Genomic DNA, 25,805 nt, shown 5'->3' with positions numbered 1-25,805 from the left:
ACGAGGATGACATCTGACTGTGACGTTGTTCGAATAAACCTTCTTGACATGCGTCTGAGGTTACTCATGGATACCGCGAGATCCGTATGAATGTATTCAATAATGCTGTTCCACGGTTAAGAGATTTTAACAGATCGCTCGCTACATGCCTTGTCAACTGTACCTCACAGTCGATATTTGTTGAATGCACGAACACTAATCACTGCGGTGCTGAGATAAGACCATCTGCGAATTTCGAAATGTGCTCTGGTATTCAACAGGGTGGCGTCCAACAAAAGGTATTTTGATATTTGCGTTTTTCAGTTTTCAGGCCGTCATTACAATGGCAAAACGCCAGCTTCCCGCAATAATTCACCATTTTTACGTCATCAGCATTAATACCACGGACCATTTCGAACACAATGGTGCTCCGGGAATGTACGCATCTACGTATTCTTCAGGATCTGCGAAAGTCCTTTCCGTTACAAAACGCCTAAGGAAGTTCATATCAACTCCTGAAAACACATACTGCATTATTTTAAATGCGCACAACTACTAGCCATCCGTTTCAGACATACATATAAGTAGGAAACGAATGTAACACTCAGAGATTTATTGCTAAACAACACACAATAGCCTTCTTCCAGGAAATAAAAATATTTCAGTAGTAAACCTAACTGCACACGATTACCAAGCCACACCTCTAGCTGATGAGGAAACGAGCGAAAAAAAAAAAACTAACGAATGGTCATAGTACCCTCTGACGAAGAATGTGAAGCAGTGAAACAGATAGTTTGACAGAATCAATTGTTAAGTATATACGAACGGAATAACCGATAAGAACGCTATTGGTCTGTCGAAGAAATCTGTGCCCACCACTAGGCGGGCTCTGATGGGTATACACTCTCCACCTTGTCGCTCGTTCATTAAGACGGGTGATATACTGGTTTCTGCCGAGAAAAACTGGCTCACGTAAGACCGCCCTAGAACGAAATTTGAAAAAATCGTTTCGCCATTTTGTACATTGAGATGATGATCCTGAAATGCTATTTATAATGAAGAATGATTTTGCTTATCACCGTGGGTGAACTCGCTGAAGAAGAGACTTCCGAGTTCTAAACCACGTCGTAACACCGACGAGACGCATTACCAATGACTGATCTTCCAATGACCGGCACGAAGTAACAGTATTGTTCACACATCAATCAGAAGTTATGGTTTGTTGAAAAATATCGCTTCCATAAATTGGTGTTACACAAAATGCACACCATCCTCCAGTCTATAATGACTGGTTAATTCGGTATTCCAACGTAACTGTCTAAAGCGAGAGAGCTATGGCTGTGGTACAGAAGGATGGAAACGAAATGTGCTAAATTTACTTGTCCGAAAATACCAGAAAATGGACGTGAGAGAAATTTCTGGCCCAAAAATTAAGTAACATAGAAAGAACTTTTATGAAATTATGCCCATTGCGAGAGGGTAGGAACAGGCTCTTCTCAATAAACGAAATCCCCTGCCGTGAACGTAACTAATTTAAATCTACGTTTAAATTTACATCTATACCCTGAAAAACTATGAGAAGTCCTTAGCAGAGGGTAATCCCATTTTGCAAGTTATTAGGGTTTCTTCCTGTTTCATTCACGTGTGTACCCCGAGAATGATGAGCTTTTCAACACCTCCGCGCGTAATGCCATTACCTCAATCTTGTTATCGTTATCCTTACGGGAGTGATAGGATGGGGTTTGTCCTACATTCCAAGATCCATCAATTAAAGCAACTTACTGAAATAGGCTTTCACTTCTAACGTGAACCGTTTCCCATTTCAATTTCTTCAGCATCTCCATGACATTCTCTGTATTCGAAACAACTAACACATTCGGGCTGTCCTCCTCCGTAGATGATGTTACTGTTGGTCCTACTTGGTACAAGTCACCTATAATTGAACAATATTCTACGCTGGGTCGCAATAATATTTTTGCAGCCATCTCATTCGTAGATTAAATGCATTTGCTTAGTATTCTACAGGCAAACCGAAGACCAGCATTTGTTATACTTCCGACTGAGCCTATGTGATCGCTCCATTTCACATCCCTACAAACTGTCATACCCAGGTAACTCCACGAGTTGACCGATTCCAACAGTGGCTTATTGATGTTATAATCAAAGAACACTACGTTTCTTTATCGTTTTATGATGTACACAGCATTACATTTCCTTTCACCACTTTGAAATCTTAACAAGATCCGAGTAAATACGAGGGTCGTTCACTAAAAAATACAAAACCTTATTTTCTGAAAGCAGGTTTGTTTTATTCAGGATTCCAATGCACCATATCATTCTCCACCATTTTGGCTACAAAATCCTGTTTTCGATATGATCTCCGTACAATACGACTGCCTTACTCCACCTTACTGGAAGGGCCAGTATGTCTGCATTGTACCACCCCACTACTGGTTGACGTTACAACCCACGTCACGCTGGCTCAATACCCAGTAATCCATTTACTGATCCCGTAGATTGCATCCTTCATTGCACATTTGTGTAGCGACGAACACGCTGAAGTCGTTTCCTCATTTCTCTGAGGACAGCACAATAGACTTCATAGTTAATCGTTGCACCATGAGAGAGGTCATCGAACAGAAAAACCCCTTCAGAATCCCAGAAAAACTTCGCCATGGCTTTACCGACAGAGGGGGGGCTTTGAACTTTCCTTCGCAAGAGAAGTAGGGTGACGTCACTCCATGGATTGTCGATATGTTTCTGGTTCGAAGTTCCTAATCCATGTTTCATCACCTGTGACGATTTCCGATAAAAAATAGTCATGATCAGTCTACTAAAGCGCAAGTAATTCCGCACAAATGGTCCTTCGTTGCTCTTTGTGGTCTTCTGTCACGTGGTAAGTAATCCAGAGAGGTAACCCAACTGATGGACGAATGTGTCAGTACTGCTATGAGAGAAGTACAATTGTGCTGCAAGGTTTTTGATTTTGATACGTCAGTCATGTCCCATGAGAGTGTCCGCACGTTCAAACATTGCAAGTTGTGTTCACCCGGCCGGTACGCGGGAGGTCGGACCAGTTTACGCGACTCTTGTTGAGATGATGACAGACTTCTCGCCGAACGACTCACCGTGTTTTTGTTCACTGCCAGGTCTCCATAAACATTCTGCAAGTGCCTATGAATTTTCGCGATGCTCCGGTATTCCGCCAAATTCTGCTCTGTGACAGCTGTTCTCTTGGAACGCACATCTGTTACAGACGCCATTATGAAGATTACGTATAGCGCCACCAACTAGCAGAACTTCATGTAACTATAGAGGATGAAGCGGGAACATTCCATAACGTCTCTAAACAAATTCTGCCTTTTTTTCAGCCGACGTTGGCCGAGAAAAAAAAAGGTGTAGGATTACGTATTGAACTCCCATTGTGTATGTGAACCTGTTTTCAGAGAATACTACCCTTTGATAACTCTAACATCTGCGAAAGGTCTTGTAACGTCCGCCTTCCCTTCTATCGACAATGTTAGAAATATATGACCGTGTAAGCATGTGCCTAAACAATTGGAATAAATTTTTGAAAAGCCTATCGTTCCGAAGATTCAATATAAAGTCGATAAATAAGGGGGAGGTTAACAACAAGATGCCTTCTAGGACAACTTAATCCGCCTACTTAATCACTCTAAAATTTAGTATGGTTCTTCGAAAGGTTTGTGCTATCATTCACTTACTGTGCCAACGAGAAGGGGTACCACGTAGATCGGAACAGAATAATAAGAGTTACTGAAATAATTACGGCTAAAAGAAATACGGTCGCCAGCCCAATTGGGCAAAATTTCTGCTCTGTAGGTGAATTAATGAGCCGAACAGGCAATGTCAAGAATTACTCGAACACGCGCGGCCGCAGACAGCTGCACGCACGTTAGCAAAAACAATTGAAACATTTACGTAATAAACCGAGAAAGAAAATAGTTAGCACTCGAAATATCATTAACTAATAGAGCTGAAATTTTGAAAACATACAAGATAACACTTAGATTAATGGTTACTTACTGTTGTAAGTGACAATGGCGCTACCTCACAATAACGTCTACTATTTTCATATGAATTTTGGAAAATGGCAGGAAATAATTAAAAGAAACTCTACTGACTTCTGAACACGGAACTAGAAATTGATAACTACCGTATCAAAACGTAATCATTATACTTTAGCACGACTGCAACTCAAAATGTGAACCAGAACTTTACTAACAACAAATTACAATAATCACTGATATTTGCACTCACTAATTAATTCTAGTTAGTGCTTTTGTTTATATTGCCAGGAATCATTTTAATTTGATTAGTTGATTTACTATTTGCAATAATTAGATCGCCTCAATTTAAGTTCAAATTTAAAGTTAGTGAGACTGAAATCACTGAATGCTTTAAGTTCAAATCTTTAATCTAACTGAATCATTTAGTTCACAGGCAAAATTAACTGGCACTACAATTTTCATTTTTCATAAACGGTACTCGGATTATTGTAACAATAGGACAGGACAGGAACCTACTTCGTGAATTATTTTAGGAGAATTACGGGTAAACAGTTTTGATTAAACTATGGTAATTATTCACTCGCAAAACACCACAAAGCTGAGTAACGCCGTTACAAAACTAGTTGACAATAAGCTGTGATGCAGCAATCTTACTTCAGTCCATTCTCGCCGAGACGAAGTTCCTGACGATACTGCTGCTGGCTCCTTTCCATGATAATTATCGAACACGGGAATTATCGGCAATGATATTGGCTTGTCGGGTCCTTGATGTTGCTGCATCCAATATTACCACCGCCCACGCTCATCACTTGCCACGTGCCGATAAACAATCACTCCTCCAGTACAGTGCACGCCATCCATGCGTCCGCACTTCACCAAGTTCTCTCTCTGTGTAGCGCGCGCTCTGACGTAACATCCTGCCGCGTTCAGAGACGCCGCTACTCCAACGATACTTATTCGTTGACAAAAACCTAACGTTTCCCTAAGATTCCCTCAGCGATTACTCAGCGATATTTACATAATATACATAATTGATTATACAGCAAAATAAACAAATTAATTCATACATCGTGTATATATAAATTTACATAAAGATAAAGATTTACATAGAGAATCAAGTATATATACAATAATAAATGGTCAAAGAAAACATCGGCATGGAAGTGTTAGTCTGACGTTACTGTTAATATTGTCAGCAAGTATCATTCATCTACAACATTAACAACAAGGACCCAACTCAGTTGGATTCCCAGAGCAAAGCACTGTACTCCAAAGCGGAGCGTAAAATCTGATACAGAAAGCTAGAGGGATTTGAAACGTGACACAGCAGAAATATGTCACCAGTTAAGTGAACAGATAAAGAACTCGAAAAATCAACCGTCGATAACAGGATTCGAGAAAAAAACATCTAGAGGAGGCCTCTGTTTCATAAGCCGGATGAAGATACTCATAAACTGACACAGATAACGTCTCTCATTTAATATCCAATAAGACGGTCTCATAATAAAGTGCAACTCGACAGGAGAGCTTGCAGCTACTACGAGAACGATTTTACTCACAAGCATACTTCGTGTACACACATTTCTTTCGAGGCTACCGTAACTCCGAGTAAATGATATCAGACTTTCCGCACATTAGTTTATACTGTTGTTTAGCTTAGTTGCTTCTATGTCCCATTGCCAAAAATTGTGAAACAAGCTATTTTCTGGAGCCTGTCAGAAAGTTCACAAATATACATATAATCAATTAAAATATATCTACATGCTGACCAGTAACCGCATCAAATTTATACTCATTTTATTTTTCAATAAAATTTAATGTATTCAGATTTTCAGCTTCAGAGTAGCAGCTCTCAGAAAGAAATGATTTCAATTCCTCTTAAAGTTTTCTTTCTTCACATAACATCAGTGTAATTCACAACAGAGGCGATCAGATATTTCCGCGGTTGAGTACTTTTCTCACTTCTATGACAGACTAAGGTTCAATTAAGGAAACAAGACCATTTCTCTAGACTACTAGTGTTATATTTATAAATACAGTTATTGCTCCTATTTTTAAGCTGTGATTGGCTCTTCGCAATAAACTTCGGTTAAGGTGAAACGTATTGTGAGCCAGTTTTTAGAATGCGTTGTTCTTCATTCAGGTATGTACAAGAATGTCGAAGGTGGACGCGAGATATAAAACACTTACAGCGCGTTTCTATCTACGGGTATCTAAATTCTTGGTCGCTGGCACACGTAATGCCATTATGATGGGCTGTACTTTGGCGTACATTTGCAAATAGCTTCACAGCAGAAAATGTACGTTAACATAACAAAGTAATGGGCAACTTTCCGTCAGCAAGTATAATCACGATGTTAAGAGTTATCGTTTAGAGAAGTCGTGCAATATTTTAATTTCGAACTTACTTCAGGAATGAGATACTGTAAGGTACAGACAGTAGCAGCAAAATAAAAATGTAGGTGAACAACAACCTAAATGAATTAACAAAACATATTTTAAACGTGGCAACTTATTACCATATTAATTGCAACATTTGATTACATCAACGTACATACACACGTGTTAATGAGTAGACAGAGAGCAATAAAGCGATTTCAATGTTTGTGTCTGATTGTGCTGGCAGGTTTAAAGAACGCATCCTTTCATGTCATGAATGGTATTACATGTTCTAAAAATGCTCGAATTTTTTTAAAAATATAGATGGCGCAACTGCGGTCGGGTAGTATATTTTCAGTAAGACGTTCTCCAATGATACAGTCATCAAGAATTTCACGCCACTCATAAATGTTTCACTATCATCGAAATTCCATTTCTCACTATCAGCGAAGACGCTACAATCCAATACAAAGCAGAGCGTAAATGTTTCCTGAATACTGCTTCGTCAGCAAACAACATCTTGAAGGAATTCTTCTTGAAATTCCAGTGGAAGACTCTGCAGGAGAGACGCTTAGTAGCTCGGTACGGGCTTTTGTTGAAGTTTCGAGAACATACCTTCACCGAAGAGTCAACCAGTATATTGCTCCCTCCTACGTATATCTCGCGAAGAGACCATGAGGATAAAATCAGAAGGATTAGAGCCCTCACTGAAGTATACCGACAATCCTTCTTTCCACGAACAATACGAGACTGGAATAGAGGGTAGAACCGATAGAGGTACTCAAGGTACCCTCCGCCACACACCGTCAGGTGGCTTGCGGAGTATGGATGTAGACGTAGATGTAGAACATCTATCGACTATTACATCTATCAACGACTGGTGATAACTTATTTGTAAAGCATGATATTTACATTGGTAAAGAATGAAACATATGTTGGAGAAACACTCGAAGAATGATCGATTCGTTGATTTCAGCCCCAATACCTATCGAGCATTTTGAGGCTATTTGAAGACCTATATTGTTTAATGACGTACAATGTTTAAAGACGTGTACTAGTAGAAATTATATCGTCGTTCCACACATGTATTTGTTTCATTCAAGGCTTGTTCTGGTAATTCACTCTTTGAAACAGGTTTTTTTACAAGTATTATTTTGCTTTTATTACAAATGGTGGTCATCGACAATCGTTTAATTGATTGTCTGTCACTTTTGTTTGCAATTTTGGCTCTGGATCCTTTTACAAGTGATTCATTACTACCAACTGAAAGTCGCTACAAGGCTCACAAGTTCTAGCTATTGTCTGTTGTGATTTGAGCTATCGATTAGGTTGCTTCCAGCGTACACTTTGACAACCTATTTGGCTTTCCTGCCACTTTCCTTGTATATTTCTGCGAAACTAGAATTCGCGCTGGTGAATTTGGTACCCCATTTGTCCATTTAGCAGCTTTTCTTTGTCTGTGCACATTCTGACAAACATTTTCCTCAAGCCACTATTTCTTAACTGTCCTTATCACTTGCAACTTAGCAACCTTTTCCTTTTTCCGCAAAGCTGTGCATCACGATACTCAGTTCGATATGTCATTTCTCCATTTTCCACTTCTCGTGTGGCTACGACAATTCGGACAAGAACTAGTTGTGCAATTTATAGGGAGTCTTCATTTTTGTTCCGCTCAAACATTTAACCAATAGGGAGGACACAATCTCTAGTGCGAACTGTTACGGAAATTTGGTATTGCTGTGACCAGCTACGTATGAGCGTTGAGGTGAGGTGTTCCGCCTCCCGTTTGGTATTCTGATTTACATTATTACCTACCCATTTTTTTGGAAGGAATGAGCAATGAGAATGGAAGAGAAAGAATGAGGTGCTCGTATTAATAAAGGTGCAATGGAGGGATGCAGTCTTTCTCCTCTACGCTTTAGTATCCACATAGTAGAAGCAATAATGTAACTGAAGGAGAGGTTCATAGACGGTATTACATTTGAGGACGTAAGGCTACCAATAGTAAGATTTGTTGATGATTTTGCTGCCGTCAGCGAACACGAGGAAAAGTTACGAGGAAGAGTCACAGTACACATTGCAAGTAATGAACAGTGTATTGAACATGGACTGAGGGTAAACGGAAGAAAAATAAACGTAATTAGGAGTAACGGAAAAGAGATTAGTAAGAAGTTCATCATTAAATCTGAAGACCACGGAACAAAAAATTGAAGGATTTCTGCTACGTGGAAACAAAATAATGCATGCAGGATGAAACAAGGGGGACATAGAGAGCAGACTGGCACAATCGAAGAGGACATTTCTTGCCGGAAGAAGTCTACTGGAATATAACATCGGTATCAGTTTAGGTAAAAACTGCCCAGAATATATGGTTAGAGCACAGCACTGCCTGGTAGTGAACCATGGATTGTGGGGAAACCGGAAGTGAGGAGAATCGAAGCGTTTCAGTTGTAGTACTACAGAAGTATGTTGAAACTCAGGTGGACTGACAAGATAAGGAATGAGGAGATTCTACGCAGGAACAGTGGGAAAAGGAAAATATGGAAAACACGGACAAGAAGACGGGACAGGATGATAGGACATTTGTTAGGACATCAGCAAATTACTTCGATTGTAACAGAGGTAGCTGTAGACTGTGAAAGCTGTATGGGAAGATAGGAAAACATCCAGTAAGTAAGAGAGAACACAGCGTGAAGGGCTACTCGCATATCGTTGACACAAGAGAATAATTTGCGGTGGGCCTCATTAAACCAGTTAGATTACAGATGATTGGCAAAAGAATATAAATTGGGAAATTTTCACCACAAACCCAAGGAGGAGGTATATCACTGTACTCTTTCCCAAAGTTTTTGAAGTAGGGATTAAGTCCACTGAAAAAGTCGTATTTGTTGCAGCATCTCTGTAGGTAACAAATAGGCAAGTTTTACCACCATAGAAAGTTATATACTGGCTTGCAGACCACTGGAAATTCGTTTCAGTACCTAGAATCATTTGCAAAATGCTGTGGTGTCAAATAAATATTAGGGACCTAATGGTACTACATACACAGAATGTTGGTTTCCTGTACTGACAGTATTGAAAAGAGGTATTTTACTTATTTCGAAATTGCACTTTCATCGTCACATAGCTCATGTGGTTTCATCAAAACCATCAAACCAATCGAAGCCAACCCAATACCATGCGTTTTGACGAAATCGCGCAACTGTCTAACAGTTAGTGTATACATACGAAAGTTGATTTCACATAAAGTAAATCGAATGAAATTGTAGCTAGTTGTTTCGGTACACTTTCAAAATTCTGTTTACAAAATATTCTTGTTTCTAAGTTCAAAGTAAAATTAACATGTTTGAGAAGAAAAAATATTTAAGGCCTGAAGATAACAGCAAAATCTGTCGAAACGGATTGTCTTAAGTTATGAAATATTTTATTCGATCTAGTCTGTTGAAGGTTTTTTTTTAGGAAATATGCGTTTTGTATTCCAACAGCGGGAAGCTTCTGCTGTGTTCCACTGTTTTTTTTTTTTTTTTAAGTGGTATTCTGGTTTGTCAGAGTGCAATCTCATAGTGTCATCCCCTCATATATGGAGCTTTGTCGAAGGTTCAGAGTTGAGGGCAGAGAAGGAAGTTCTAGCAGTGTTCAGCCACAGTCTGGTGCTGACTGAAGCTTTTTATCTGAGTTTCAGGGAAATGTACATGTCGCAATTGAGGTAGTGCTATCCGCAATCCGAGCAGCTAGCAATTCAGTTGATATGTTACTTGAGTTGCCTATATCACAGTACTATAATTTTTGGACCCTTTTATATAGTTACCTTCGAATTCAGAAGAAGCACAGATTATGAAATATTGCTGCATATTCTCCATACAGTCTTAGATATAATTCGCCACTTCCCACTGTGTTAGCGTCATTTTGTACAATTATGTTGAGATTTTAGAGAACTTAGCTCTCTTTCAATTCACGTGAATTATGTTCATAATAAAGAGGAAATAAAAATCTCAGATGTAGCTTAGATTCCAAAATCCCTTGATTGTGCAACCGATTTTCCATTGTTAGACAACACACAAAAACAAATATCCTGTTGGATGTGAACACAGTTGTTCTTATTGTGAAAGTGTTTTATTTGAACAGTGACCAAACACAGCCAACAGCTGGTAGAAGTTAAACAGAGATCCTCCTCGACCTCAGCTGTCTTTAATTACCTAAGGCTTCGATCAACTACTCCTTTAGAATCCCAACCTGTATCATACGTGTATATGGTTCAGTTTATGACTCATCTCGAATTTTACGATCCTGTTCTTAAATATACATTTACATCCTTCTTGAGGTGTATCTGGGAAAAGGTTTTGCGGCACTGTTGCATGACATTCCAGGTGGCGCGTATTGTGGAAAGCCGATCGCCGGACTACCCAGTAGGGCGCCATGTGGTCGGCTACTGGGGCTGGAGCGACCGCACAGTGGTCGACCCTGCACCTAAAGGTGAGGAAGTACTGCCCCCGATGCTGGTGCCTGACCTTGGAGACCTGCCGCTGTCGCTGTCGCTGGGGGTACTAGGAATGCCGGGGGCCACTGCCTACTTCGGACTGCTCGACATCTGCGACCCCAAGCCTGGGGAGACGGTGGTCGTCAGTGGCGCAGCAGGTGCTGTGGGCTCCATAGTGGGGCAGATAGCCCGCATCAAGGGCTGCAAGGTCATCGGCATAGCTGGCTCCGACCTAAAGGTAATTACCACACACTTCATATCAGTCCAGCACTCCTCCTAATATCTTGGTGTTGTCAATAACCCTCTTGTCTGTAATTATATTTACATGAGTGACTTAGTCGTTCCAAATGGACACAAACGTTTATTGACATAAATTGCAATAATTATTTATTTATCATGAGATATTAAAAGTATGAAAACTGAAGAAATGAATTAAAATTTGTACCACAGATGGAATTCGAAACTGGGTCTCCTTGCCAACTAGGTACAAATACTGTCGATTACACTGCTGCAGTGCCATAGTCAAAAGTGCTGCATCGACTACATGAGTCCATAGCCCTTATAGCCCTACCACTACTGCTGTAATTTAGTAAGCTTTTACCTAAATAACAGAAAACACTGTCGCTGTGTTGCCACATATAACCTTCTTACTAAATTTAATTTCGACTCTGGGAGGATAGTCCTGTTTATAGAAAAAACTAATCAATAGAGTTACCCTATTTACAGGATTTCACCGTGTGTTGTATCTAATGGATAAGTAAATCAGACTATTCAATTCTTTTCCTAAGATCTTAGCCATGGGAGACTTTTAGAAAAGCACATTCCATAATCAATAAACTTAAGTACTAAAATACTTAAATACTACAAGCACATACTTTTTATACTGAACATTCGACTTCAAGAAAACCTTTCTAATTGGAATTTACTTTCAAAAGCTACTATTCTTTGTACTAATTTTGTATACTCATGTAACAGTTTGGAGTAGCTTTGCTTCACTCTGACTGAATTTTATGTAAGCAAACTTTTACTGTAACACTTTGCAATACTTAAGAAAACTTTCACATTATTTACACAAGAACAATTTAAATGGTACCTCTTTATTTTAGCTTGGCACTTCATAAGTCTGTAAAACTGGGTACTAACATTAATCAAACACCAGGATTATAGGATGAAATATCAGAGTGAAACAGTTTCTTTAAAGTTTAAGACTGGTTATCCACTAAAAAAAAAAACAGTTTAAATTAATGTTTCACGCTGTACAGGAGTATTGTTTTTGTTGTTGTGGTCTTCAGTCCTCAGACTGATCCCGTGCAAGCCTCTTCATCTCCCAGTACCTACTGCAGCCTACATCCTTCTGAATCTGCTTAGTGTATTCATCTCTTGGTCTCCCTCTACGAATTTTACCCTCCACGCTTCCCTCCAATAGTAAACTGGTGATCTCTTGGTGTCTCAGAATATGCCCTACCAACCGATCCCTTCTTCTAGTCAAGTTGTGCCACAAACTCCTCTTCATTAGTTATGTGATCTACCCATCTAATCTTGAGCATTCTTCTGTAGCACCACATTTCGAATGCTTCTATTCTCTTCTTGTCTAAACTATTTAACGTCCTCACTTCCATACATGGCTACACTCCATACAAATACTTTCAGAAACGACTTCCTGACACTTAAATTAATACTCGGTGTTAACAAATTTCTCTTCTTCAGAAACGCTTTCCTTGCCATTGCCAGTCTACATTTTATATCCTCTTTACTTCGACCATCATCAGTTATTTTGCTCCCCAAATCTCAAAACTCCTTTACTACTTTAAGTGTCTCATTTCCTAATCTAATTCCCTCAGCATCACCCGACTTAATTCGACTACATTCCATTATCCTCATTTTGTTTCTGTTGATGCTCATCTTATATCCTCCTTTCAAGTCACTGTCCATTCCGTTCAACTGCTCTTCCAAGTCCTTTGCTGTCACTGACAGAATTACAACGTCAATACCAAAAAAAAAAACAAAAAGAAAAAAAGCTTATCTGGTGGCTGTAGGCTTGGGTGTGGCGAACAGTTGTGACGGCTACACTGCCCACAGTACGGCCTGCAAGTATCTTGCTGTATTGGCTCAATTTCGTTTTGCGTACAGCAGCCCAACAAATCACAGTTATGCCATAAGCCATTTGCAATCTTCATCTGAGGTCATTTTGTGCAAATTTTTAGGCAAATCTTCAACTGCTCCACAAAGGTGTTGCCTCAGTCATTGCTGCCTAAAGACTGTGTGACTTACTTACTTCCTGCACTTGCTCTAGGCAGCGCGCCAATTCGCCCTTGCCACCTTTTTCGACTCCCCAAAGCCACTTTCGTTTCAAACAAAAGCACACTGTCTTTTACGTAACACCTGTTTCTTACATTGTTCATAAGAGTGACCATTTCTTACAGTTGTCAAATTTATATCAACATCAACAGTTTATACATACAAATATTTTTAAGTACAAAATGTCGTCAGAAAATTATTTATTGTAATAAACAATTTACATAGCATTTTACATACATTATTCACACGCAATGCAAAGAACTTCTACCTCCAATACATCACACTTTACTTTAGGTACACAGAAAATATAGTACCAATATGCGAAAATTTTAAAGCAAAAACTTATAAAAGTTTAGACTAACCATAAGCAAATAGTGTTACACCCTCCCAAACATAAACTTCAGTTCATTTCTTCATTTATTTTCCCCTCAAAATTGTCGCTGTTGCTGAGGCTCTCTGGCGTTGTAATAACACCCCAGCATTGGACGTAATTGGGAAGTCCTGCATGTCAAGTGATCTTGCAGACCTGAGACATGTAAGTGCCATCTTTATCTAAGGTTATTATGAAAGCTGAAGACATGAATTAAAATTTGTGCCATGGCATGGATTGGTACCCAGGTCTCCTTGCTTAGTCAGTAATGCTAAACATTAAACCACTAAGCACTACTGTAACATTGCTGCATGGACTCCTCAACTTTAGTTCATATCTTCAGCTTACTTTCCATTAAATTGTCATTATATGGAAAATAAAATGACGAAATGAATTAAATTTTGTGTTGGGGAGGGAAGTGCACTTGTGCAGTCAGTGCAGCAGTGGTGTAATAGTCAGTATTTCTGCCTTGGAAATAAGGGGACCTGGTTTCGAGTCCTGTCTGTCACAAAAACTTTAATTCAATTCCTTGGCTTTCATCCTTACAGTGTATAAATATGAGACGTCTCGAGGAAAACTGAATTATATATTAGAAGCACTTCTATAACTTACCAATCTTAATAATAACAGCAGAACTGGGAGACACTAATTACTTAGTTACACGTTCTGTGGAACATCTAACGATTCTTATATTGAAATGATGGAGAATGAACGAGTCTACAGCGTCTGTATACATTTTCACTGTTAATATTAGTGAACACATGATTTTTACCCCTGCTCATGCAACAACACTTAAATCAGCGTTTTTTCGAATTCTTTTAGGAAAAAGTAGAAATTCCTCTGTGGAATAGAGGCAGATGTCCAGGAGAAATAATATTAAGTTAGATTTAAAAATTGCTTTGCTACTATTTAGATATTTCGGATTTTGGGTAAATGATAAAAATTGTTATTGCTGCGTACTGAAATGCTTTGTGACCCACTGACAGCTTCAGTAAGGATTAATAAAGGTAATATATTCCTTAGTGTTGTAGATACAGACATTACTGTTCTTCACTAATTTCATTAGCGATTAGGTGTACGAAGGTGATCTTAAATCTTATCTGCCTGATAGTGAAACCAACAATCTATGCTTTCAAAGAAGATTTATTTTTGAACATAATGTACTTTAACGTCAGTACATTTCATCCAGCGCGGTTCCATTGCCATTATCCCCACTCTGCAGAGTCCCTCCGACTATGCTGCAAAATACCCATCCACACCCGCAATGCTACGTGCTTGAATGAAAAGTGCTGACCAGCGAGGAATTTCTTCAGTTTTGAGAACAAGTTGAAGTCCATGGGAGTGAAATCAGCGGAATAGGGGGGATGTTCCAGCACTTAGTAGTGAAAAGCCTTCAATCTCCTCACTGTCAAGACTTTTTGTGGGAAGATGCTTTGTCCCTGTGAAAAATTATATTTTTTTTCTTTTCTTAGCCTGGTCTGTATTCACGAATACTTTCGTCCAGTTTTATTAGAGTAGTAATCTCCAGTTATTGTTATACACTCATGCACCAAAGTAACTTGCATAGGCACGCGTTTTCACATGCAGAGATATCTAAACAGGTAGAATACGACGCTGGGGCCGGCAGCGCCTACATAGGACAACAAGTGTCTGGCGCAGTTGTTACATCGATTACTGCGGCAACAATGGCAGGTTATCAAGATTTAAGTGAGTTTGAACATGGTGTTGTAGCCGGCGCAGGAGCGATGGGTCACAGCATCTCCGTGGTAGCTATGAAGTGGGGATTTTCCCACATGACCATTTCACGAGTCTAATGTGAATATCAAGAACCCGGTAAAACATCAACTCTCCGACATCACTGCGGCCGGAAAAAAAATCCTGCAAGAAGGGGACCGAAGACGGCTGAAGAGAATCGTTCAACGTGACGTAAGCGCAACTTTTCCGCAAACTGCTGCAGATTTCAATGCTGGGCCATCAGCAAGTGTTAGCGCGCAAACCAGTTAATGAAACATCCTCGATAGGAGTTTTCGGACCCGAAGGCCCACTCGTGTACCATTGATGATTCAACACGAAGCTTTATACCTCGCGTGGGCCCAACAACACCGACATTTTATTGATGATGACTGGAAACATGTTGCCTGGTCGGACGAGTCTCGTTTCAGATTGTATCGAGCGGTTGGATATGTACGGGTATGGAGGCAATGTCATATTTCCATGGACCATGCATGTCGGCAGCGGACTGTTCAAGCTGGTGGAGGCTCTGTAATTGGAGTGTTATGATACGACTCTGACAGGTGATACATATGTAAGCATACTGTCTGATCCCCTGCATACATTCATGTCCATTGTGCATTCCGACGGATTTGGGCAATTTCACCAGGACAATGAGACACCCAACACGTCCACAATTGCTACAGAGACACTCTTCTGAGCTTAAACACTTCCGCTGGCCAGCACAGTCCCCAGACATGATCATTATTGAGCATGTCTGGGACGCCTTGCAACGTGCTGTTCAGAAGTGATCTCCACCCCCTCGTACGGATTTATGGTCAGACCCGCAGGATTCATGGTGTCAATTCGCTCCAGTCCTACTTCAGACGTTAGTCGAGCCCATGCCACGTCGTGTTCCATGCCGCGTCGTGTTGCGGCAGTTCTGCGTGCTCGCTGGGACCCTGCACGATATTAGGCAGGCGTATCAGTTTATTTGACTCTTCAGCGTATCTTTTTCAAGGTAGCCGGTCAACAAAATTACATTCGCACCCCCAAAGCACCGACGACACGATCTTTCTCGCCAATGGCACCGTACTTTCGAGATGAGGAACCCACCTTGGAACGTCCCCTTAGAAAAATTAATGAATTACTGTGCTAATAAACCTCTTACATTATTTTATTTTCAAACGGCTGAGCAAAACTGAACGTACTCAGACATTTCGCTCTTTATCTGTTCTGATCAACACTAAACTGACACACAATATTTTTAGCGCAACGCAATCTGACTTTCAAGAATCCCTACTAACATTAACCTATACCTTTCACAAATCACTTACCTCACAAAAATATTCATTACTCGAACTACTGCAATACAGCGAGCGCCACTACTGCCAGCTAAATAAAAGATTCAAACTACTGAAGGCACTAACTACTGATAGGCATAGTTAGCAAATGAAAGATTTTTATACAGGACAAACAATGTATTTACATTTATAATGTTCAAAAGTCATAATATATGTATATATATAGCATTTCATGACATCCAGTCTTACAAATTTACTGTCTCTGATGGACAAACGTCCAAATCATCCGCTCTCAAAACTCCGCCGTTTCTCTCCCCACATCCACAACTGCTTGCGACTCACCTCCAACTGCGCAACGCTATGCGCTGTTAACAGCCAATTGCCCAACACTACAATAGCATATACTCCAACAATGCAAAGCAACCACAGCCTTCACACAGCACAGTCAGTGATTTTCATATAGAGCGCTACGTGGCGTTACCAACATAAAAACCTAAACAGCTTACTTACAGCCTCTGTGTAGACTGTTTTTTTAGATTCGAGTGTGTTGCTGGGAATCCACGTTTCATCAACTGTCACATATCGACGCAAGAAGTCACTTCTTTTTCTTTTTTTTCTTAAAACGCATCAAGCACTTTTCGGAAAGTATCGTGCGAAAGCGTTTGAGGTTCGCAGTGAGCATGTGTGGCACCCATCTTGCACAAAGCTTTCTCATGTTGAATTCCTGGTCCAAGATGTGAAAAACGCGTTCCTTTGATAGCCTTAGAGTGTTAGCAATTTCACGTACCTGTATACATCGATCTTTCAAAATCATATCATGCACTTTAACGATAATTTCGCTCATGCTTGTACTTTCTCGACGTCCTTCACATGGATCGTCTTGGGCACTTCCACGGCCACGTTTAAACTCGGCCGCTCACTTCATATTGCGATTGTACCGTTAAAATTGCTAAGTAGTATTTGATGACTGACTCCTGTTCCTGTACTACATCAGTTCTTCCTACGACTTTTATCTCTATTGTTGTTTACACTGTACTGAGATTTATAATAATATTAGTACCATTTCCAAATTAAACCTGTGGACTCCTATTGCGATTTCTTCCCACTGACTAAAATTTTGTACTGTCCCAGCTAGGACAAGTCAGTCCCAAGTTGATTTAGTGGTTTAAAATTTGTACAAACTATAGCCAAACTACCCAGGAAATGAAACACTGAAGTACTGGAAAAGCAGAAGTATGATTTTGGCCTACGTTCTTGCTACTGTTTAAGTTGCTCCTTCAAATAAATATTGCTCCACGTAAATATTGTTGGACTACACCAATATATATTAAGTTTTTAAAACTGAAAAAGCCCAGTAGATAACCCACACAGCGTCTCTGAATTCTAAATCGACCATGAGAAAAGTATCTCAACACCGCAGATCATGGTCCCTCCGCGTAAAGTGCACTCTTTTATTCAGTACATCTATCCTTTGGGCATTCACATTTTTCTTAGTCTGACTCTCTGTGCTTCCGTTTCTGTGTCTGGCTTCTCCGCTCAGAAAGGTTTCTGTTTTTCAGATCAATGTTCCGATGTCATTGACGTTGGGGCGTTAACAGAGATCATGTGAAATGCAATTCCTTAGTGTACAATCTCATGATTCCCTCTCCAATTCGCTGTAACAAGAATTTGCATTAAACAATATTTTCAATTTCTAACTGTATGGGCAAAGTATGGTTAGGGCTGTAAGCTGTTGCCAGCATGGTTCAGTTCATTATCATTGTCTACATTATTCTGTCATAAGATTATATTGAGTCTTTTAAATCTGTGTCTGCAAGTGTAAGAAAATGTGCATTTTATTTCACCAAACGTATTTTGTTTTTTGAATAAAAGAAACACAATTCGTTTTGGTATATTAGATACTATTTTAACAACCATAAGGAGTACCATCTGCTTGCACCTTTTTGAAGTGTTCCCTCGTTTGGAACTGTTATTTTGCGCCAAATCCCACATTGGTTTCTGAACCACACATTTCTCGATGTGAATCACAGTACACTGCAGACAACCAGTGGACAGTTCTGCTCATAAGCAGGTTCTCCCCTCTTGTCACTGGTCTCAGCGTTCAACATAGATTAATTGATGGTTAATTAGTTACTTGGTTCAAAACTGCATACATCATTTGATTGATACTTGTATCAAAATCATGTGGTACGACAGTGTTTTTTAATCCTACTTCCACTAAAAATGAAACCTCCATTTTTCTCTTTTTAACAAACAATCAATATCGGTAATATTGGTGGAGGGTAAAATCGAGAGGGGAGACCAAGAGATGAATACACTAAGCAGATTCAGAAGGATGTATGCTGTAGTAGGTACTGGGAGATGAAGAAGCTTGCACAGGATAGAGCACCATGGAGAGCTGCGTCAAACCAGTCTCTGGACTGAAGACCATAACAACAACATTAATATTTAAATAGAAACTCGTTCAAGGAATAGCTGCAGTTTTCCAGGAGAAATGATTTTAGTTTAGATTTAAAAATACCTTTGCAGCTTGTCTGACATATCATGTCATTGGCCAAATGATGTAAAATTTCTGTTATTGCACTTTGAATACCTTTTTGAGCGACTGACAGATTTAATAATGAGTAACAAAGGTCCTTTTTCTTCTAGCGTTGCTAGTACAGACATTACAGTTCACACAAATTGTGATGGTTTAATTATGACGAAGCTCACTAGCGAAAATATATTAAGATTATGCAGCTAAAAACCCTAACGTCTCGAAGAGGAACCCATGTGATGATCGTGGTTGATCACCACTTATTACTATGTCTGCTTGCTTTTATGCAATGGATTTCTAAGTGATGAGTAACGACAGAAAATTACTTCATAAGACAATATTGAGTGGAAATTTGCTAAATATTTCAGAATGCTTATTAATTTCGTTCCAAGTCTAACAGTTATACGAAGAGCAAAAGCAGCTGAACTGAGTAGTATGATTTTACCAGTGCAAATTTTCATCAATATGTACACTTAAAAATTTGCAACATTCTACCCTATTTACTGAGTCCTCCCCACATGCTACATCTGCTGTTGGTGTGACACTATTTGTTGAAGAGAATTCAAAAGAATTTGTTTTATCATAATGTAAACATAGACCACTATCGGCGAACCACTTAATAATTCTTTGTAAAACGTCGTTAACATCCTCTTGCAATGGGATATACTGTAGTATCGTCTGAAGGACAGTGCAATGCTGTTTTTTGAATGTTTAGTGGAAGGTCATCCTCAGGTATAAGGAACAAGAGTGGAATCAAAACTGAACCCTACACAACACTACTCGTGATCTGTACTTAGTCACTAAACTTATCTTAAATCTGTCTACTTCTTCCAAATTTTGTCTGATTTATTCATAAAAATTTTTGCAATCTCTTTTGTCAGGTGTGACTCTAACCACTTTCTCGCAAAGCCTTCAATTAGATAAAACTTTATTTTATCCCAAGAGCGTAACATGATCTACACAATCAAATGCCTTGGAAAGATCACAAAAGAGACCAACTGGTGATCTTTTATTATTTCAGGCTCTTAATATTTGGTGGGTGAACGTGTCAGAGAATGTTGTTGTGGTCTTCAGTCCAAAGACTGGTCTGATGCAGCTCTCCATGCTACTCTATCTTGTGCAAGACTCTTCATCTTCGAGTAACTACTGCAACCTGCACACTTCTGAATCTGCTTACTGTACTCATCTCTTAGTCTCCCTCTACGATTTTTACTCTCCATGCTGCCCTCCAGTACTAAACTGGTGATCCCTTGATGCCTCGGAATGTGTCCTACCAACCGATCCCTTCTTCTAGTCAGGCTCAACGACAAATTTCTCTTGTCCCCAGTTCTATTCAGTACCTCCTCATTAGTTATGTGATCTACCCGTCTAATCTTCAGCATTCTTTTGTAACAGCACATCTCAAAAGCTCCTACTCTCTTCTTGTCTAAGGTTTTTATCGTCCATGTTTCACTTCCATACAAATACTTTCAGAAAGGACTTCCTGACACTTAAATCTATACTCGATGTTAACACATTTCTCTTCTTCAGGCCTTGCCAGCTTACATTTTATATCCTCCTTACTTCTACATCTACATACATACTCCGCGATCCACCATACGGTGCGTTGCGGAGGGTACCTCGTACCACAACTAGCATCTTCTCTCCCTGTTCCACTACTAAACAGAACGAGGGAAAAATGACTGCCTATATGCCTCTGTACGAGCCCTAATCTCTCTTATCTTATCTTTGTGGTCTTTCCGCGAAATATAAGTTGGCGGCAGTAAAACAGTAGTGCAGTCAGCCTCAAATTCTGGTTCTCCAAATTTCCTCAGTAGCGATTCACGAAAAGAAAGCCTCCTTTCCTCTACAGACACCCAGCCGAGTTCCTGACGCATATCCGTAACACTAGCGTGATGATCAAATTTACCAGTAACAAATCTAGCAGCCCGCCTCTGAATTTCTTCTATGTCCTCCCTCAATCCGACCTGATAGGGATCCCAAACGCTCGAGCAGTACTCAGGAATAGGTCGTATTAGTGTTTTATAAGCGGTCTCCTTTACAGATGAACCACATCTTCCCAAAATTCTACCAATGAACCGAAGACGACTATCCGCCTTCCCCACAACTTCCATTACATGCTTGTCCCACTGCATATGGCTCTGAAGTGTTACGCCCAAATATTTAATCGACGTGACTGTGTCAAGCGCTACACTACTAATGGAGTATTCAAACATTAAGGGATTCTTTTTCGTATTCATATGCATTAATTTACATTTATCTGTATTTAGAGCTAGCTGCCATTCTTTCCACCAATCACAAATCCTGCCCAAGTCATCTTGTATCCTACTACAGTCACTCAACGACGACACCTTTCCGTACACCACAGCATCATCAGTAAACAGCCGCACATTGCTATCCACCCTATCCAAAAGATCATTCATGTAGATAGAAAACAACAGCGGACCTACCACACTTCGCTGGGGCACTCCAGATGATACCCTCACCTCTGATGAACACTCACCATCGAGGACAACGTACTGGGTTCTATTTCTTAAGAAGTCTTCGAGCCACTCACATATTTGGGAACCAACCCCATATGCTCGTACCTTAGTTAGGAGTCTGCAGTAGGGCACCGAGTCAAACGCTTTCCGGAAGTCAAGGAATATGACATCCGTCTGATACCCTTCATGCATGGTTCGCAAGATATCATGTGAAAAAAGGGCGAGTTGCGTTTCGCAGGAGCGATGCTTTCTAAACCTGTGCTGATGCATGGACAGCAACTTCGACCATCATCAGTTATATCTATAGTCAATTCATCTCTGTGTGTTCACAGGTTAAGTGGCTGAAGGAAGAGTTAGGGTTCGACTACGCCTTCAACTACAAGACGGTGAACGTGGACAAGGCGCTGAAGGAGGCGGCTCCTCAGGGTGTCGACGTCTACTTCGACAACGTGGGAGGGGAGCAGAGCGGCCAAGTGATCGCCAACATGAGGCACCGCGGCCGTATCTCCGTCTGCGGCTGCATCTCCACCTACAACGCCACCAAAGTACCGATGGCGCCCGTCTTGCAGATGCACATGGTCGGCAAGGAACTCAAGATGGAGGGCTTCATGGTGGGGCGCTGGTGGGGCCGTTGGGACGAAGCTTTCACGGAGATGGCGCAGTGGATCAGGGAGAGGAAACTCAAGTACAAGGAGACCGTCACTGACGGCTTCCAGAACACGCCGCAAGCTTTCATTGGCATGCTCAGAGGGGAGAATCTAGGCAAGGCGGTTGTCAAGGTCTGAGTTGATTTCCACCCAAGATAAATGCTCTTATTTCCAGGAACATGAGAAGGACGCTGATGGTTCATCAAAGTGAGCTAATATCTGCCAATTCATCAGTACAAGAGAATAGAGTTACTCATAAAATTATTGTATACTTTCAATAAAATAATATTGCTTCAACATGTTACTTACCATTCCAACAATAATACTACACTACTGGCCATTAAAATTGCTACACCAAGATGAAATGCAGATGATAATCGGGTAGTCATTGGACAAATATATTATACTAGAACTGACATGTGATTACATATTCACACAATTTGGGTACCTAGATCCTGAGAAATCAGTACCCAGAACAACCACCTCTGACCGTAATAACAGCCTTGACATTGAGTCAAACAGAGCTAGGATGGTGTGTACAGGTACAGCTGCCCATGAAGCTTCAACACGATACCACAGTTCATCAAGAGTAGTGACTGGCGTATTGTGAGGAGGCAATTGCTCGGCCACCACTGACCAGACGTTTTCAATTGGTGAGAGATCTGGAGAATGTGCGGGCTAGGGCAGCAGTCCAACATTTTCTGTACAGGACCTGCAACATGCGGTCGTGCATGATCCTGTTGAAATGTAGGGTTTCGCGAGGATCGAATGAAGGGTAGAGCCACAGGTCGTAACATATCTGAAATGTAGCGTCCACTGTTCAAAGTGCCGCCAATGCGAACAAGAGGTAACCGAGACGTGTAACCAGTGGCACCCCATACCATCACGCCGGGTGATACGCCAGTATGGCGATGACGAATACACGCTTCTAATGTGCGTTCACCGCGATGTCGCCAAACACGGATGCGACCATCATGATGCTGTTAACAGAACATGGATTCATCCGAAATAATGACGTTTTGCCATTCGTGCACCCAGGTTCGTCGTTGAGTACACAACCGCAGGCGCTCGAGTGTGTGATGCAGCGTCAAGGGTAACTGCATCCATGATCTCCGAGCCGAGAGTCCATGCTGCTGCAAACGTCGTCGAACTGTTCGTGCAGATGGTTGTTGTCTTGCAAACGTACCAATCTGTTGACTCAGGGATCAAGACGTGGCTGCACGATCCGTTACAGCCACGCGGATAAGATGCCTGTCATGTCGGCTGCTAGTGATACGAAGCCATTGGGATCCAGCACGACGTTCCGTATTACCCTCCTGAACCCACCGATTTCATATTCTGCTAACTGTCATTGGATCTCGACCAACGCGAGCAGCAATGTCGCGATAAGATAAACCGCAGTCGCGATAGGCTACAATCCGACATTTATCAAAGTCGGAAACGTGATGGTACGCATTTCTCCTCCTCACACGAGGCATCAAAACAACGTTTCTGCAGGCAACGTCGGTCAACTGCTGTTTGTGTTTGAGAAATCGGTTGGAAACTTTCCTCATGTCAGCACGTTGTAGGTGTCGCCACTGGCGACAACTTTGTTTGAATGCTCTGAAAAGCTAATCATTTGCATATCACAGCATCTTCTTCCTGTCGGTTAAATTTCGCGTCTGTAGCACGTCATCTTCGTGGTGTAGCAATTTTTATGGCCACTAGTGTACTAATTTTCCTGTATATTTTCAAATTATGTCCTAGCCAATCGCTCAGAAACTCTTTCTTCACAGTATCATCTAATGCAGGGGCACACGAAAAAGCGGCTCGATTACAGGATGCTCGCGAACTTACCGCGAATTGTTGCCGCCACGGGCAGATATAAGAACGAGGCATGCGAAATCAAACATAGACACAAGTAAACAGTCAGAATACGGCGCTGGTGTCGGCAACGCCTATGTAGAACAACAAGTGTCTGGCGCGGTTGTTACATTGGTTACTGCTGCTACAATGGCAGGTTATAAAGATTTAAGTGAGTTTGAACGTAGTGTTACAGTAGGCGTACGAGTGATGGGACACAGGATCTACGAAGTAACGATGAAGTGGGAATTTTCCCGTACAGCCATTTCATGAGTTTGCCGTGAATATCAGGAATGCGGTAAGACATCAAATTTCCGACATCACCGCGGCCGGAAAAAGATCCTACGAGAAAAAAAGTTCCTATGAGAACCCAGAGCAACGACGACTGAAGACAATCGTTCAACGTGACCGAAATGAAGGGTTCCGCAAATTGCTGCAGATTACAATGCTGGGCCATCAACAAGTGTCAGCGCACAAATCATTCAATGGAACATCATTGTTAGGGCTTTCGGAGCCATAGCCCCACTCGTGTACCTTTGATGACTGCACGACACAAAGCGTTACGCCTCGCCTGTTCCAGTCAACACCAAAATTGAACTGTGATGACTGGAAACATGTTGCCTGTACGGACGAGTCTCGTTCCAAATCGTATCGAGCGGCTATACGTGTATGCATATGGAATCCGTGGACCCTGCGTGTCAGAAGGGGACTGCGAAAGCTGGTGGGAGAGTCGGTAATGGTGATGGGGTGTGTGCAGTTGGAATGCTATAGAACCCGCGATACATCTAGATACGACTCTGACAGGTGACACATACCTAAGCGTCGTGTCTCATCACCTGCATCCATTCACGTCTATTGTGCAGTCCGACGGACTTGGGGCAATTTCAGCAGGATAATGTGACACCCCACATGTCTAGAATTACTACAGAGTGGCGCTAGAAACATTCTTCGGAGTTTAAACACCAAATTCCCCACACATGAACATATCTGGGATGTCTTGCAATGTGCTGTTCAGAAGAGATCTCCACCCCTCGTACTTTTACAGATTTATGGACAACCCTGAAGGATTCAGGGTGTCAGTTCCCTTCAGCACTACTTCAGACATTAGTCGAGTCCACACCACGTCGCTTTGCTTCACTTCTGCTTGCTCGCGGGGACCCTACACGATATTACACAGGTGAACCAGTTTCTTTGGCTCTTCAGTGCATGTCCTAGCCAACTTCTCAGGAAACTAATACTTCAATACAGGGGGTGTACGAAACCCGACTCGAGTATTGGTTAGTAACCATTTAAGTACGAATTGTGGCCGGCCACAAGCAGATACCACAACAAATAGATAAACATGTAATATTTAGGTAATAAAGAAATACAACGTAAGTCAATGAAAAATTCCATATTTACTGAATATATCTCGTCCTTTATTTTACACCTGTTGCTAAAAATGATACCTTTGTGCTTCAATGCACTTTTGTACGCTCCCAAACATGTCAATATATACTTTGCGCAACGCTGCCAAAATTTTGTTGCGAATATTGCCCCTCGAGTCTTCTAATATTATTGAGTTACCTGCGTACACTTTTACTTTTAGAGTGCCACTCTCCGCCCCATCCGCACTCTCCCATAAAGCTCGTAAGTGATAGGTCCCGCGAACGTGGTGGCCACAGTCTTTTCCTGACTATGATTTTTCATGAATTCGGGAGACTGACCCGCAGGAAGTATAGTACGTCGCCCCAACCAGGACAGCATACG

At 41.0% G+C, this 25,805-nt stretch overlaps 1 protein-coding gene across 1 annotated transcript in view; it reads left to right on the top strand.

Moving 5' to 3' along the window:
• Positions 1 to 22,352, top strand: part of LOC124714030 (prostaglandin reductase 1-like) — a 31,155-nt gene extending 8,803 nt beyond the window's left edge. The window contains exons 2-3 of the mRNA XM_047242989.1: positions 10,757 to 11,104; positions 21,900 to 22,352. Coding sequence (XP_047098945.1) covers positions 10,757 to 11,104; positions 21,900 to 22,352 — 801 coding nt within the window. The remainder of the gene's footprint in view (positions 1 to 10,756; positions 11,105 to 21,899) is intronic.
• The last annotated feature ends 3,453 nt before the right edge of the window (positions 22,353 to 25,805 follow it).

Source organism: Schistocerca piceifrons, chromosome 1 (genome assembly GCF_021461385.2).
Source record: "Schistocerca piceifrons isolate TAMUIC-IGC-003096 chromosome 1, iqSchPice1.1, whole genome shotgun sequence".
In the NCBI taxonomy this organism is placed as follows: domain Eukaryota; kingdom Metazoa; phylum Arthropoda; class Insecta; order Orthoptera; family Acrididae; genus Schistocerca; species Schistocerca piceifrons.
This window is presented reverse-complemented; position numbering and strand designations above follow the sequence as displayed.